Raw genomic sequence first — 17,721 nt, 5'->3', positions numbered from 1 at the left:
CAGGAATAACAGTCACAAGCTGGCACAGGGCAGATTCAGACTAGACATCAGGAGGCGCTACTTCACGGTCAGGGCAGCTAGGATCTGGAACCAGCTTCCAAGAGAAGTGGTGCTGGCTCCTACCCTGGGGGTCTTTAAGAGGAGGCTAGATGTATACCTTGCCGGGGTCGTTTGACCCCAGTACTCTTTCCTGCCATGGCAGGGGGTCAGACTTGATGATCTGCTTGGGTCCCTTCTGACCTTACCAACTATGAAACATGCGTGGGGAAGGGGGAGTGTCATGATTTAAAAGTGTTTGCTACATTGCAAACTAAACCACATTCTCATGTAGTTTAGTCTGCAGTGTAGGTATATGTAATGTTGCAGCCTTTGACAGCTCACCCCCCTGCCTTGGGAGAGGTGGGCTGAAGGCAGAAACAATGAGGGGCCCTATTCTTTTCTTTTTTTTCCATGGAGCCTGCCTGTGTCTCCCATGTCCAGCGAATGAGTTGCTGGTGGGCTGAGCAGCTCCTGAGCTGTGGAGGGCCTCCAGTCTTTTCTTCTGCTGCCACAGTACCCCCTGGAGCCACCCAGGCAGGCTGCTAACAGGCGAGTACTGCCCCAGCCTGGGCTCAGGCTCAGGGAACAGTTGGATTGGGCTCAGGGCCTGCCAGAAGCTTGCCCCTCAGTCACGGGAGAGGTGGGCTGGCTCTGCAGGAGGGGTTGGGGGGGGAGAATCAGTCCCCTTATTGCTTTTTTTCCCCCACCACAGCAGAGCCTGTCTATGCGAGCTACCACTGGGCCATGCAGCCCCTGAGTTGCTGGAGGGCCTAGTCCTTCTCTCCACAGCAGCGACACCCTATAGGGCCACCCGGGAAGAGTGCTAGCTGCACGGGTGCAGCCCCAGCTCGCAGGCAGCACACACCAGATCCAACTCTTCTTCGAGTCCAAGCACTGGAAGCCTGCTGGGTACTGCTCCCTGCGCCGGCTTGGGGAAGAGTGAGATCCGGCAGGTGTTAGCTGCGAGTTGGGGCAACACCCGCACAGCTAGCACCCCACACGGGGTGCCCTTGCCGTGGAGGGAAGAACCAGGCCCCCCTGCAGCTCAGAGGCTTCACAGCCGGGTGGGAGCTCTCATGGGCAGGCTCCTCTGAGGAGGGAGGGGGGAAAATGTGGCAAGTTTTTACATCTTTTTTTCCCATGGAGCCTGCCTGCCTCTCCCATGGCTGGTGGGTGAGCTGCTGGTAGGGCCTGAGCATGTGGGGGGCCCTGGATCTTCTCTCCATGGCAGCAGCACCAGCAGCCCACCCCGGATGCCCCGGGTGGTGCCGCCACTGTGGAGGAAAGGATGGCCCCCCCCCGACAGCTCAGAGGCCACTTGGCCAGCTGGCATCTTGTCCTCTGGCTGTGGGAGAGGTGGGCAGGCTCTGCAGGGGTGAAGAAAAAAAAAGGATCTGGCCCCTCATCACGGTGAGAGAAACTGCTAAATTGAAGTAGTAGGTTTTTAATCATTGCAATTAAAAACCCTCCATTTCAGTTTAGGGGACTAAATCCCTGTCCCGTGTACAAGGCTCCTATAAGTCAAAGCATGTTTTATACTAACCTTTAAAACTTCAAAGTTATTTTAAAGTACAATATGGTATGCCGCTGATACTTACTCAGTATGACATTTTCACCTGAAATATTGTGACTATTTTATCACACTTTTCAAACTGTAATCCAGAGAACTCTTAGATCTCCTGAGTGTCATCCATCCTTTCACATTTTCATGTTTACTTGGGTGCCAGAAAAATCTCACATCTGAGATTCTAGTCAGATTTAACATTTCTAACAAGTGACTGTGTAACTCCTTAACAAAGAAGGTTTCATGAATAAGTTAGCTTCTGTCACTGTCTACTTCTGTAGCTCAAGTGCAAGAGTTGCACATTGTGTATTTGAAGGTCCTAGGTTCAAACTCTGCTGAGAACTTATGAGGGAATAATAGTATGCAACTGTGAATAAGGACTTAATTATAAATTACAGGCATCAAATAGCTGGCTACATAATGCTGGCTCTTTTATTTCTGCATATTTGTTGAAATTAGATTAGGGACAACTAAAAATAACTTGTTTTCTGTCTTTACGTTGCTATTCAAGGTAAGCAGTTCCATAATTCTGAGACACAAATGGAGAGTAGGTGGGTTTTGTGATTGTATGTTGGAGGAAGAACGACTCATTGGTGGTTAAGCTGTCCAAGCTCTCGAACAGTTTGAGAGCTTCCCCCTACACTAAAAAAATATGTGCAGTTGTGGTACTGCCTCCAGAACCATAAGAGCCAGTACACAGCTGTACAAAAATGGGAATTATAAGCTAACATGTTATATTATAGACTTAGAGCTAGCACAGTGTAATGTGCAGGAATTTAAAGTTGTGAAAGAGTATATGCTCTTATGTGAATGGGAAATAGTAACTATCAATCTAACCTACCACTGGATGGCATCTTTGTTCTACAGAATTACTATTGAAAACTCACTGATCTGGAGTTATAGTTTGACTTTTATAGAAAACTATTGAGAGAATGTTTGCCAGGTTTTTTTGTTATATTTCCTCATAATGTCATCCAAAACCACTCCTTTCCATGCTACAATTCTTCATATTCAAAAAATGTTGGGATTTTGCTATCAGACTGGAAAACCTGTAGTCACCAATGATTATCTGTACTGTAATATTTTTTTATTCTTTATATACATTATATATAACATAATTGCTAAGGGAGATGTGGAAATTATTATATCTAGGGGTTTTTGTGATGACCTAAACCCATGAATGCTTTTATACTGGGTTCCATAATTTCATAATTATGCAACTAGTTCACTTGAACCACTTTTGTCTATTGATGCAGATATACTTTTCACTATTTATTTACATTTAGAAAAATGTAAAGTGCCATAATTATGATGAAAATGATAGGGAAAAAGTTTGGATGTAAATTTAGCATATATTATATGCAAGTGCCATGTTTAGAATTCAAGCAACTTAATAGAGCAGCTGAAGGGAATGAAAGTTTTCAGCAGTGTATTGCGGCTTATACTGCCTGTAGAAGAAGCATAATTTATTTTTAAAATACTGGGTCCAGATGCATTTATTTTTTTTATTGAACACAAAATTATGACTCTTGTTTTTTTAGCCGTATATTACCTCGGTGCAAGAAATTTATTCCTTTATAGGAATAAAGGATCAGCACGTTAATTAGTAAAAAGAAAACAATTTAGCATTGATATAGAGATAAATAGTATTGTATTTGCTAGGTTTTGTGATATGGCTATAGTACTAATTGTAACATGATTTAGTTTGCATATCATTTGTCCAACTGTATATATGACTTGCCTTTGTGCATATTTATATAATGGTTGAATGTTAGTATAAGACTAATTGGTTATGGTTATGATCTCTTTGCAAGCTATATACAGTTATATTTGTTTGCTGTTAGACAAATAGAGTTGTCTTTGTTCTGGTTATTTACATTGGTGTGTGTGCTAATACCTACTTTGTGCATCACAGGCACAGGCAGGAAGTGTGTTGCTGTACACAGTCCTGTGATCCTGTAACATTCACATATACGATTGTTTTAAAGCCAGTGCTGCTCTTAGACTGTGGTTTGGCATTTTTAAAATATGTCTGATATGCTTCACTACTGTTTACTCCAGTGGTGACTGAAGTTGGGCTTTGGGATGCCACTTGCTTACTTTCTTAGGCCTTCCTGGTGTCTTTAGTGGAAAGGTGGAGGTGCAATATAAGATCCTTTATCCCTCAAGAAGGACAACAGTTTTTCAGTTGTGGATGCTGAATCCTTTGTGAGATGATCCAACCACTACCACATGAAAAAAGTATTAGTTGAGGTGGAGGGAGAAAAAGCGTGTGGCCTCCATCATTTCTGGGATACTTCCATGATCATAGGTTGACGGAGGACTCTGGCTAGGTCAAAGTACATGCAGAAATAGTGTGCCCACACCTTTCTGCACTCCTCTGCTGTGTGAGCTGGGTTGAGTGTTATTGGGGTAACAGCTAGGTGCCATTGATTTGACACTGCTTTTTCAGCAGTCTCACCAGTTTTTGCTGGTTCGTGGTACAAGTTAACACATATATATGCATGTACTCAACAGGGTTGATAGTTTGGTCTATACCTGAGTTATTTGAGATTTTGGCCTCCAGCCTTTTTTTCTAACTCTACTTATTCTTTGTACCACTTGATTTAAATATGTGTTTGTGTTCAGGATCACCACATTCACACATTTCAGTTTTTGATTCAGCTCACATGGGTTTGATAGAGTGGTGCCTTTACCTCATACAGTTAACATAGCTTAGTTCTCTGGGATGGTGCTGATTTTCTGTTTTAGACTCTGAAGTTTTTTGGCTAGAAAACATTTTTTATTTGTTTTTGCTCTCAGTTGTAGTTTTAGCAACTACATTTCTTGAAGCTTTTCATTGAGCATGTAAATTCCCAATGGATGTAATAGGTAGAGCAGAGAACTCTGCAGATATATTTATCAATTACCACTCCAGGGTGAGCTTCACCAGCTGGGTTGGATAAGGCAGAAACAAAGTTGGTGTCATCCACACAGTAACTATCCAGCTGCCCATGTTTTCTCATAGCAGCCCATGCGACCTTTGTAACAGTCTCATGTATGCATTGAATGAAAGGTAAAAATGGAAATCCTTTGAACCCAGCATGAGACCTATCAAGGCTGATTAATTGTACAATTATCCCCTGGAATTTCTTTTAAAAAAAGGAATCAAGTGATCCCACTGCTGCTGTGTGCTACAGTGAGGCCACTAATGCTTCCTGATCATGAAGAAGAGTGTTTCTGTAGGCGAGAGACTTTAGCAGGCTGAAATGTGCTGCCTAGGGAATTAAGGCCCATCACACACCTTCAGCATAGGTGGTGTTTCTTTGCCCTTGCTGTCTCCAACTTTAACTACATGGAAACCAAACCAAATCAAACCCTCCCCCTGCAGAAACTCCCCCCTGACCTCCCCCTGGCTCCCTGCCCTCCTCCCCACAAAAAGATACTCTATACATACTGTCCTTCTGCTACCAATCCTGCCACCAAACTAAGGAGACGATGAGAGGACAGACATATGGCAGATGGAAGTTATCTTGCTTAATGCAGTACTGGAATGCACTTACTTGAAGGCATTTACAATGATAGGCAATATATAAGGACCTAGGTAGAATAAAATATAATAGAAGTATAAAACTAATTTTAAAAAAGCACCTAGTCTTTGTAAATCCCCAGGGGGAAGAAAAACCTCAGTAGATATCTTGACCATGTTCAAACCTAAACAGAAATTATCTGTAGTCAGCCAAACACAAAGGATCCAGGTGTTACAAGAACTTTCTAAAATCTGAGAGATTTGAAATAAAATAGTGCATTGTTTTTAATATCTGTGCACTTTTTGTTTGTTGGTTGCTAACTGATTGCCTCCCACACCATTACCCGTGTGCAAGGCAAAGTGAGTGACTTTTGGTCTGTGACTGCCATTAACTTTCATGATCTGTCATGCTGTTACAGTTTGCGCTCTTACCAGGCAGAGGAAAGGTGCCAAATTAGTATGGTGCATACAGTCTCCTTTGAGATAAATTACACCACTTTTGTAGATTGCTTGATGCTGAGTGGTTGGAAAAATACATTATGTTCTTATCTGAATCTTTTTCCATAATAATGTGGAGCTGTACCATCAAACTGGTTCACATTTCTTATTAGGCATTGCATGATTATTCTCTTTGGAATTTGTAAAGGTTGTGTTGCATACAAAATTATCTTTTGTTTATGCTTTTGTTATAGAGATGATGATGACATCAATGATGTTGCCTCTATGGCTGGAGTTAACCTAAATGAAGAAAATGCCCGAATCATGGCAACCAATTCTGACTTGGTTGGAACACAGATACAGTCTTGTAAAGATGAGCCCTTTCTTGCAGCTATCCCTTTACATAAGCGCATACTAGAAATGGGTGAGAAGTATATCATTTGTTTTTCATAGTAGTTCCTTTAGATCTGTTCATTTCAAGTTTAAGTTTTGGTTCAGGCACAGTGTGCTGTAGCTTTCTGGACTGGTGTAATTAAGCTACTGTAAGTATTTCTTTTATGCAAGTAGTTTCATAATATCTTGTTTCAAATTGCAACAGAACAATTCTTACATTTAATACTTTGTTTCTCTTTTGCCTTCCATCCATGGATCTCAGTGTCATGTGAACATTAATTAATTTTCCCAGTGCCCCTTTCAGGTAGGGTGTTGTTCACATTTTACACATCAAGAAGCTAAGACACAGAGGTAAAGTAACTTTCAGGTCCAAGAGCATTTCTTTGAGTGAGTATAGTCCAGAACTCCTGCATTTTTCCTCTAGTGGGTGAGCAAAGGACTGAGATTGTCTGCCCAGATGTTTTTCTTAAAAAAAAATATAGATACATGTACCTATTTTTAATTTCTACAATGCCTTAAATTCCATGGAATTTATACCACAGTGGAGATAAAATTATTTATGCTACCAGTTGAAAAACAAATGCTATGAATTAATTCTTCAATTTAAAAAAGTTAAAATTAGTAACACTGTAAAAGAATAAATAGAAGGGAAGTTTATTATACTGTACTCAGTACTTTTTCCTGTTACTGTAACTGGGTGAGCTTGTAGTGTTCACATAGGCCAGATCCTGTGATACCTATTAGGTCTTATGCAATCCTCTTCTACTTTGGCTATAATTCTTGAAAAACTGTTAATGCTCAATGTTTGTAATATTCTCTTATCTTAACCTTGGGAGTGAAAGGAGGGGCAGGTGTTTATTTCCAACACACCTGGAATGATTGGAAGTCAGTTCTTTCCCTGTCTTCCTTTGAGAGGAGACCAGCTGCAGGAGACCAGCTCCCAGCACTGTGCCCAGCTCCAGGGCAACCCTAAGCTGTGCATGGGGCAAGAGGCAGAAGCCTTGGCAGCTAGAACTGTTTTGGAGCTGTAAGAGAGGTTTAGTTGTGGGAGAATGCCTCCAGTCAGTTGGTTGGCAGGACGGGACATTCCTCCATATTTTGACCCAAGGAGCTGGGTCGGTTCAGTGGCAGCAGGGTCGCCATAGAGCTCCCTGATCATCTTACCCTGGGTGGACTAATAGGGAGCAATGCTCTACCTCCCTTCTGTTTGGATGGTGGAAAAGTGGACTGTGGGATACTGGGGGTATCTTACTACAGGTATTCAGACTGGTGTGGGAAAAGAGTTCTTCCTTGTTGGAAGTGCTCTCAGTTTTGTTTTGTTGTTTGTGGAAGATCCAGTTCTCTCTTGCAGAAAAACCCCTTGAACTCTTTTTGTGCTGGGAGAAAAGCTTTTCTCCTGGCATACATGTAATGTGTATCCATAGCCTGAACAACAAAAAGTGGTAAGGGCTTGCCCATTAATGTTTTTTTTTCCAGGGAGAAGAGCAAGGTAGAATAGGATCCACCTAAATGCCCAATAAATGGAATTGGATCTCACTCATAGTTTTTAAGAATGTCAGGAAAACTATGTTATTGTCCTTTAGTATTTGTAGAGGGACAAAATTCCCTTAAAAGCTGAAATTCCATTTTCAAAACATGCTTGGCATTTGTAAGCCTTAATCTTATTGTTTTGAATTTTTACAGGTTTTTAAGGAGTCAGTCACCTGACTGTCTTAAAAAATTTGGGGGTTAGTCTTGCTAAAAATCAATTGGCTTTAAGGTTTTAAGTGGCACAGGTGCTTTTGAAAATGTAACCCTTGGTTTCATTCCCAGTAAATTCAAACTTTTTTACATAACCCCCTTAAGTCTTTATAGCATTGCAACCTATTTATATGTATGGCGAGCAGTCTTCTTATAAAGTTAGGGCTATAGTGGGAAAAATAAATGCTGTGTAAATTCATAGTTATCTGATTGCAGTGTCATGATGATGATGCTATGGGAAAATATTCTGTGAATCTGGTGTTACCAACACATATTCTGTGAATCTGGTGTTACCAACTTTCAGTACAAGTGTTTTGAAACAGTATCAATAGGAGTGCTATCCTGTTGTGTTAAACAAGAATAGAAAAAAAAAATGGAAATGAGACTTACTAATGAAGGTGCCATGTGTAAGCCTTAGTTATTTTTTCCATTTCCACTGGTATTCATCTTGGCCTTTTGGGGTTTGCATCTTTGAGGAAAAAGTCACTATGGCTAGTCTGAAGCTTTACTGGCTTTTTGGAAAAGTTTTGTTTTCAGTGATAACTTTCAAGAACAGTTCCATGGATTTACATTTCACAAAGCAACGTATCCAAGTGAACAGCCACTTCAAGTGAGCTCCTGCAGCCACTTACAGAGTTTTATTTTGGCTTTATAGATAGACTTCTATATTTTTGACACTGGTTGTGGGATTCACTTGTGGCTACTATGTAGGATTTACAGCTCTTAAGGAGAGAATTTCTGCAGCTGAGTTTGAAGCTTTTAGAAACTTTGTTTCCATTGTGTGTGGCCAGATTTTGTTGATCACACAGGAATGTATAAAATTAGTTTGTGCTACTGGGCACCTAAAATAATGACACTGAGTATTACAGAATTCAGTTTTACCATGTGTTGCTATGGCTAGACATGCCAGGACGCAGACAAGAAGCCTGTGACATTCTTAAGCACGTTAGGAAAGGAGAGTCTCTGTTACACCCCTGTTATTCTGTTTTTTGTTATGCCTGCTGATGAACAAGGTGAAATACATTGGATATAAGAGAAAGCAGTGTATCTGAAAGATTTGCCATTGTAACTTATTTTCTGTCTTTAAACCCAGTCATATTTGGTAGTCAGCTAAGTTTTAAGGCACCTTTGTAATGTTTTAGTAAAAGAAAGGCTTGACGTATATACAGTATTAGGAAACTGTTATTCACTCTTTTCTCAGAAGCTGGTTCTTTCAAGTTTTCTGTAATATTAATCTCCTCTCTCTTTTCTGAGCAAGAGTTCTGTAGAGAAACTCAGTAGTTTTCCCCAAAGGCTGTTTCAGAGATTGTGCTTCCATTCACCAGAGTCAGAATATAAACTGCTAAAGTGAGAGCAGATGCTATTTAGTCTCTGGCAGTGACCAGCAGCCAAATGCCTCAAAGTTATAGAAAAGAGATTTCTTCTTAAAATATTGTACATTCTAATCTCTACAGTAAGTTGGCAGCATTATAGTTTGAAGTTTATTTTAAATATAAATAAATATTATTTTATTTTCCTTCTAAATGTAATGAGTGAAAGGTGCATTAATGGAAAGACACTAGTTGACTTCCCACATGCCTTCCGTCTCCAATTTCATGTCTTGTCGTCTTTGGCTAGTAATTCCTGCCATTTATTCATGAAGGAAGACAAGGATTTTGATTGTTTCAAACTGCCTTGATTCAAAGTCAGGAATGAATGTTTTTGCACCAGGCAGTATATTTTTGTTGCTAGTCCAGCCAAGGTCGTAAAGCTTAAATTCTGATTCTTCTGTATGGCAGCACAACATAATGGCATCTAACATTTAAAGAACCATATTTAAAGTCTCTAACTTCTCTTGTTCTGCTGGTTCTGTTTGTGTATGCATTTTTAACAAACTTTCTAGACCCTTTTGCTTGCTCCATTAGCACACCTGGGTAGTATTTCCTTGATGAGCCACGAAAAATTGATTAAACCCACACCATGGTTCCAATTACCCAGTAAATAATAGTGAAAGTTCCTAACTCTATAGTTAGTTTTCATTTGAGAGAAAACATGAAAAATAAACTATAATCATTTTGTGGTTGTTTCATTTTTAGTCAGTCTTTGGTTTTTTGGTGAATAAATCTCTTGGCTTCATGAGATCTTGGAAAACTAGCTCTGAAGTTGATATTTTGAGTTTCCATTGTTCGGCAAACTAGCAAGATTACTACATAACATGTCATAGCTTGTAAGTGGGTTATTGCTAGAGTGGCAGTTTACTTTTTTGGTTCATAGCTGTCTTGGGAAAAGTAGAAACTCCCTGATTCAGGAATTATGACAGTAACAGTCTGATTGTGAGAAGAGATACAAATTAGGCTACAATTTGTTATAGTCCCTTTTAATAAAAGGTGATGGGACATAAAAGTAGGTTGGAACAAAAAATGAATTTATTTATATACACTGACAATGACATGTAAGGAAAAAGGGAAAAGATATGAAAAGCGAGAAAAAAGAAAAGGTTTTCTTAGAACATTGTTAATGTACAGGAACAAAATAAGACTGACATGCATTGTAGGATATACAAGTAATATTAACTATATGAAATCTCAGAATTGACCTAAAGTGTCTAAGAGGCATTAACTTTACTTTTCCACAAATGAACTGAGCCTCTAAACAGGCTGCTGTGAATGAGAGAAGCTGTAGATCACAAAAAGCCTATTTGAGTCGAACCATCCATTTTCTTGCTAATGCAGGGTTGTTTTCCAATGCATATTTATAATGTTCAGTCTGGTCTAGCAACAAATATACCAAGTAATGGGGATTCTTACTCTACCATTTAGGCTAGTGACTATTCCACAATTTAATGTATTGTATTGTCTATAAAAATCCTGTTGTTCATCCTCAATTTTCCTTTTCCCACTATACTTGTTATAGGTAGAGGCTAAGAGAGAACCCCCACTGCTAGCCATATCTAACCCACTGCAACTATCAAACTTATTTCTATTTTGTTTATATGTAAAGAATCATGATTCACTGGGAGAGTCATGGATATTTTTTTCTACCTGTCATTCATTTGGAATCGTTGTAAGTTGTGAAACTTTCTGGTTTTGAGCAATAATTTGGTATTTGTATGTTATGTGAGACAGTCTAATGAATCTAACCATGCATTCAGTTTTTTACATTTACAAGATATGCCATGTGTTTACATTTTTCCTATTCATAAGAAATTGCAACGGTAGGGCCTGGCCTATTCAGAATAAATTGATAGGCAAGGACACACTGGGAGGTGCAACCCAATTATCATGAAACTTGAAAATGCACCTCTTTGATGCATCCGAATTCTCCTAACCTGGGAATTAAGAGGCCTGAAGTTGTTCTTAAATACAATGTCTGCAGGGCAGCTCAGCGTGCTACTGTGAAGCCGTTGTCTCTGTCAATGTAAGAGTTAGGTTCAACATAATTTAGATTTTACATTTTGTTACTGTTTATATAACATATCCTTAAGTGCTGTTTGCCAGCATTGATGGTTCTTCTGCCTTGATCAGTGATCTTAAAACCATTCTGTGTTTGGGTGTCTACTTTATTTTCTTTGTGCTTTTCTGTTAAATCTAAAAAGCTTAAAGGGTTAAAAGCATATCTATGTTTCATTTTTTGGAGTATAAGTTATGTTACGGTTGTACTGAATCTACACAATAGTTGCATCATGGAATAAAACAGCAGCATGTGTGTATATTTTGAATAAATAAGTTGAATGCTCAGGAGGGCATTTTGTATTATGTTAGAATCACCTAAAAAATCTGGCCTTGTTCCATAAAGAGTATTCCAATAACTTTTAGAGCCTTCTGTCTAATTTTCACTGAGCATTTGTTATTAGTTTAATAATAAATAGAGGCATTTTGTCATCCCTATTCTGCCTGCCTGTTTACCAACAGTTACATTCATGTTTGAATAAGTTGACACTTGTACTATTGATGATGTGCTTTCAAATATGCAACAGTGCTAACATAAGAGTATACTTATGGCTGTAATTGGTTTACTGAAGATGGCTTTTATATCTGCTTAGATTGTCTTGGTGTTCTGATGTTTAGAGCCATCTGATTGCCCACTGGATTACTATGCATGTTATTTTTTTGCTTCTCTTTCTTTGTTCTGTTATGTTAAAATGATTTTTTTTGTTTTCACCATTGGACTATAACTCTATTCTTGAATTAATTTGTCTTTAAACTGAAATGTGGTTTGAAATGTTACCATTTCTCCACCAGCATTTTTCTATCATGATGGCCTCCTACATTCCTGTGGACATTACTCTTGAATGTCTTTGGAGGTAGTTTTAATATTTGCATAATGCTTGCCCTTCCTAAGCATAGCTTTTTGAAGTTGTACATTGTTCTGACAACATGGGCAGCCCACCCAACCTATGCTTATATGATTATTTTCCTTGTTTCTAGGTGCTTCTTTTAAGTAAGAATTTTTCCATTAGGTATTGTATCTTATCATTTAATTTGTAAAATTGTTTGCATCCCAAGTATGTAAGGTCCATTTCAATTCTTATAAAGGAACCTGCAGAGACATGACACATTGCATGAAGAACTTTTAAATATGGCATTTGAAATTTGAAATACTTTCATATTCATTGTTATTTAGTTCATATTTTATATATATATATATTTGTCACAGTGAAAAGATAATCTTATTGATTTAATTTGTTTTGAAATTTTAAAATATGCATCGTTTGAAATTTTAAAATATGCATCATTCATTTTTAACAAATGTATCCAGAACCTTCATCTAGCATTTTGAGACAGAAAAAGGAAATTAGTCTATGATGCTTGTTTATTTGATACTTTCTTTTAATTTTGTGTTATTGATAATGTTAAACAATTTAGTGAAATGTTTTACTTTTAAGTAATAATGATGTTTCAACATTCCTTTAAATAAAAAAAATGCTTTGGTCTTAGTATCAGCAGCAGTATTGCCAAATAAGCATAATTAATAGGCATTTAAACATGTTGTTAAACAGTGTTATTGTTCTGTGTTTTTTAATAGGTTGATGATTAGACTTCCTGTTCTACAAGATGTCCCAACATGTATGGGAATGGTAACTTCAGTACCACCTGAGAGCTTGGAGTTTGCCTTTCAGTAAAAGGTAAGACAGCTCTTGTTCAATATTTTTTGTGTATTTCTAAGGTTTTCTTTTTATTATTCTTGTTGGCTCTGATATGCAGCAACACAAAAGAGACTTTATTATGTTTTCAGCAGTGCTATTTGTATTTAGTAAACAGCATTGATATTCTTCTATCAAGCAGCAATTCCTCATGAATAAACTAAAATTGTTACTTTTTTCAGACCATTAGATTTATAAATAAAATTAGTGGGTCTCTTCAGTCATAACTTTTTGTGGATTTTACTGTAACTGAACCAAGAACATGGCCATACTTGCCCCAGAAACAGCTGGAGAATTAAAGTTTTGTTTTCATAGTGCCATGCTGTACTTCTATTTATGCTTCTTATCTAGTGGTATAGCCTTTAATTATCCTGTTGTCCCCGGAGGGTGGTTCTGGCCTTCAGGGCCTTCCATAACACCTCCAGCTGTCTCAGAATAAGGGTTTGTCTGTGAATTGCTTGAAGTTCTTGAGATCTTCAAAGGAGGGTCAAGCTGGGAGAACCATTCCATGAAGACTCATCATATGATAGAAACAGGTGGCAGATTCCAACTCATGTTTAATTTGTAAACTCGGGGTTGTAAAATAGGAACAATAAAAAGAAAACCTTAGAGAACCATTCAATATTGCAATAAAGCTGACTTACTTTATTTCCATAGGCAGACTCCATGCTCTAGTGCTGGTACTTAATGTCACCAACTCTCAAAACATGCTGGGACATCTTTGTGGAGGGGGAAGTCATGTCAAGGATCTTTAAAGGAAAGAGGAGAAAAGGTAATACAGTTTCTAAAATGGATTGAAATGACTGCTAATTATCTTTATTTGGCAATTCTGCTGCTCATACTAAGGTTACAGTGTTTTTTTCAAAGCAAGCTGAAGTTTATCATAAAGGTTTCTCCACAATATCTTTTTTTATCCCCCTCAGTCAATTCTTTTCCCCTGAAATGTGAATGTGAATACGTTTTCAAAATACTGCTGCACTGATTTGGCCCCTAAATGTTGTTGTTCCTGCTGCATTTGAACCCAGTCTGTACTGGGATTCAGTGGTCATAATGAGAAGAGCTTTTCTTTAGTAATGAGTATATACAGTAGTAGTTGATTGTATTTTCAGAACTCAATGTCCTAGTCCCTGGATAGGCTGCCCCATCTGAGATCGTTTTCTAGTCCCCCAAGTGCATTCTATTAAGGTGATAGGGTAACGGCTTCATTTCTGAGAGCTGAGGCTGTATATAATCCGGTTATTCCCTGACTTGCTCCCAAGGTTATATACCCTTCTAGTGACATAGTAGGCTCCTGCAATAGATTTCCTTAAGGAACCCGTGAGTACTAGTATGCAGTGACATGGAAGCAGTTTCCTCAAAGTAAGATAGGATTTGTTTGCCAAAAGGTTCACAACACTTGCAGAAAATTATTTAAAACAAACAAGAAATCTATATGCATGTTCCCTTACATGTGCTTGGCCTTCCCCTCATGTCATAATATAGACGTAACTTAGTCCACCAAGTTGTGGCTTGCTTCTTGTAGACCCTGACTGGTCAGTCTCCATCCTTGCATGTCTACTCTCACTGGCACTTCTGGGGCAGCTTACCTCAATTTACCCAAGCTCTGTTCCCCATTTTTAGACCCAGGGTCCTGTAATAATTTAGCATCTTTTCTTAATCTTAAGCTTAACCTTGGGAAGAGTAAACAATTCTAGATTCGCTAGGCCCAGGAGTGAATATAGTTTCCCTGTTTTTTGTTTCCTTGTTTTTTTCCCTCAAAGACTTGGATCAGTACCATTATTTTGCCTTTCCAGTTTGGTCCCTCTGACATCCCTTTTGGATCTAATACTATAGCGAGTAACCCATTCCCAAGAGACACATATTCCTGGATAGTTTTTTTACATATTTCAGATAATCAGATCTGCTATCTTTGAAACAGATTGTGGTTGTAATCTTTGCGTCTAGTGAGGTTCTTGTTTGTTCAGTTGCCTTATGGCCTGTACCCATTCCAGGTCTAATCTCCTCTTTGACTTTTCAGCTTCTCTCAAATGTTGTGATGCAACTTAATGGGAGTGGACATTTCTGTCCATTCCTGTGGGCTGGGAATAAGTTGTAGTTTTCAGAAATCTTTTAGCCTTCAGCACTTCTTACAAATTACAGAGTCCTGTAGTGATAGGGAAGAAGTCTCATTTTCTGAAAGCTATTATTTCTTGGATCTCTCTAGTCATGCTGGCATCCTCCCTTCATGTCCACTTACCAACTGATCTTTTGTCCCATATTTCACCAAGCACGCTTGATTTTTCTGTATGTTGGTCAGTCTACACATCTAGATGCCCCTCCCTGATTCATGATGTCCTCCTTTGTAGCTTTCCTTGCCAGTTTTCTCCAGTTATCTAAACAAAGCTGTGTTTGGGGACTGGTTTTTGGTGAGAGAGACCACTGAGAATAAAAACTATTGATTAGTAATTATCCTTCAACTGTGTAACTATTTGGTTTAAAGACTGAATTTTGCAAGCTAGATTGTCTTATTATGTCTAGATTAGGTCAAGCCTCTTACTGAACTTCCTCAAGCACTTTTTTTTCACCAGAAAACGAGATGAAAGGTACATTTCCAGAGTTTGGCAGCTCTCACATCTCTTGGAGAGATGCTGGATGATTTTAGGTATTTTTATGAGTTTAACTGTACTATGCTGCTGATTTCTCTCTCTTCTTTCTCCATGAATGGCCTGTTACTGCATTTTCTATACTCTCCAAACTCCCAGTCACTTGTCTCAGAGTTTTAAGTGTGCAAGAGAAGCAGGATTGGACCATTGTGGCCTGGTTTACACACCAATTTTATTTTGGTATAACTGAATATTTACTAAAATATACTGGCACAAATGAGAGTTGATGCAGTTATATAGGCATAAAACTGTTTACACCATAGCTTATTCCCTTACTTTCTACAGAAATAAACTATACCAGTATAAGTGCTTTGTACTTGTATAGTAGCTGCATTGGAACTGGAAGAACTGTACTATGCTTCACCTCTTTTTCTGTGAATAAGGCCTAAGGGAGATCATAATGTTGGTCTTTGTTGACCCTTACTTTGCCAAGTCAGTCTTACTGGCATTTATCAGAGGGGAAACAGTTTAAAACTAGCAATAGTTTGGTATGTGATTTTTTTTTTTTTGAGTTCGTATATTTCAGTTTACATGCAGTTTAATGTATTAATTTTATAATACAGGTTTCCCTCGATTTATGCAGTAGATGTGTTCCCAGAAAACTGTGCATGAATCAAATTTGCATAAAGGGAACCCAGTTTATAGTGTATGAAATAGGGATACGTTCCCATGGCAGGGAGGAAAAGAGGGAGTGAGGCTGGGGCTAGGGAAGGAGTGAGAAGAGGGGCACAGTGCAGCCCAGTGGCTGCAAGCAGGTATTGTCAGCCCTCCCCAGGGCTGCAGCAGGGCTGGCAATAGGTTCTTTCTGGTGCTCAGGGTGGGCGGCAGCCTGCTCTCATCCCACTGCAGGCTGGGTCTGATGGTGGCACTGGGCTCTTCCTGGTGCTTGGGGTGGGCAGCAGCCTGCAGCAGGATGAGAGCAGGCTGGGGCTGGCAGCCGCTGCTGACTGGGGCCGGTGGCACTGGGCTCTTCCTGATGCTCAGGGCCTGCTTTTGTCCTGCCACAGGCTGGGGCTGGCAGCTACTGCAACCTGGAGCCAGTAGCGGCAACCGAGCTCTTCCTGGCATTCAGGGCGGGCAGCAGCATGCAGTGGGATGAGAGCAGGCTGGGGCTGGCGACAGCACCGGGCTCTTCCCGGTGCTGGGAAGGCAGGTTATGGGGGCACTACAGTGAAATTTATGGTGGTTGCAGTCACCCGCCCCCCCATTGCTGCGGCCCACCCGAGCCCTGGGAGGAGCCTGGTGGTGCTGCCAGCCCCAGCCTGTTCTTGTCCTGCTTCAGGCTGCTGCCCACACTGAGCACAGGGAAGAGCCCGGTGCCAGCCCCAGCCTTACCTTCACCCTTCCCTTCCCCTCATGGCCCTTTCCCCTCCCTCACAGACTAACAGACTTACCTGCTTGGGGGAGAGGGGGATACACCTATGCTGATCTCATAAGAGTGAATTTACCTTGCATATAATGAATTTGGGGTATAAAAAGGGTCGTCACATAAGAGCAAATCCACATATACAGAACTTGTATAAATCAAGGGAATCCTGTATGTTACATGGGATTTGTATAACTACATAGATACCTCTTTCTTTAATGCCTGCTTTCTCTTGTGGTGAAAATGACAGCATATTTCCAGGATACTTACCTGTATGTTTTGGAGTTGTTCATAAGTTGTTTTTTGGGGGGTTTTCTTTTTTTGGGTGGGGGGAGAAAGGGGGGGCATTAAAGTTATTGTGCTGATGTTTTACCACAGTCCCTAAATTTGCAAAATACCTTCTGGGGATGTACCTCAGTGTTGGTAGTTTTGAACAGGTGTTGAAATGTCACTATTGATTACACCTCAGGAAACCCAGAGAAGCTCCCAAACACTCCATATATATCCAGCAATAGATTTCATAAGTCAAATATGTGTCTTCTCATAGAATAAAAATTAATATGTTAAAAAAAGCATATGGAGTATGCCAGCTTTGGGGTCTTCCATTATTTATATTTTAATGGGCAGCTACATTGTGGTAATACATAACTGTAATTTAGTTAACTTTTTGCATGTGAAAATTAGCTAAATGACTAGCATATACCAGAATCTAACATTGGGAGGGTGTGTACTATACATGTCCAGTTTCAATACATCTATCTTAGTCCTAGCTTTGAAAACTTTTACTGTTCTCTTCTTGAACAGGGACTATTAACCTAGCACATTGTCTATTAAAATAAACATTTTATAAAGCTTAAAGGTATTTTTTAGTATTTTAGCATTTACAACTTAAAGCAATGCAACAGAATA

At 39.4% G+C, this 17,721-nt stretch overlaps 1 protein-coding gene across 2 annotated transcripts in view; it reads left to right on the top strand.

Annotated features, from left to right (window-relative positions):
- LOC109310599 (transcription initiation factor TFIID subunit 4-like) overlaps positions 1–17,721 on the top strand; it is a 202,633-nt gene that overhangs the window by 61,268 nt on the left and 123,644 nt on the right. For both annotated transcript variants that reach the window (XR_002101266.1, XM_019535852.1), the window contains exon 10: positions 5,804–5,973. Coding sequence is in view for 1 of the 2 variants with exons in the window: in XM_019535852.1 (XP_019391397.1) it covers positions 5,804–5,973 (170 nt within the window). In the remaining variant the exon portion in view is untranslated. The remainder of the gene's footprint in view (positions 1–5,803; positions 5,974–17,721) is intronic.

Source organism: Crocodylus porosus, unplaced genomic scaffold (genome assembly GCF_001723895.1).
Source record: "Crocodylus porosus isolate Cpor-Errol unplaced genomic scaffold, CroPor_comp1, whole genome shotgun sequence".
Classification (NCBI taxonomy): Eukaryota; Metazoa; Chordata; order Crocodylia; family Crocodylidae; genus Crocodylus; species Crocodylus porosus.
The sequence above is the reverse complement of the archived record's forward strand: the minus strand, read 5'-3'. Positions and strand labels throughout refer to the sequence as shown.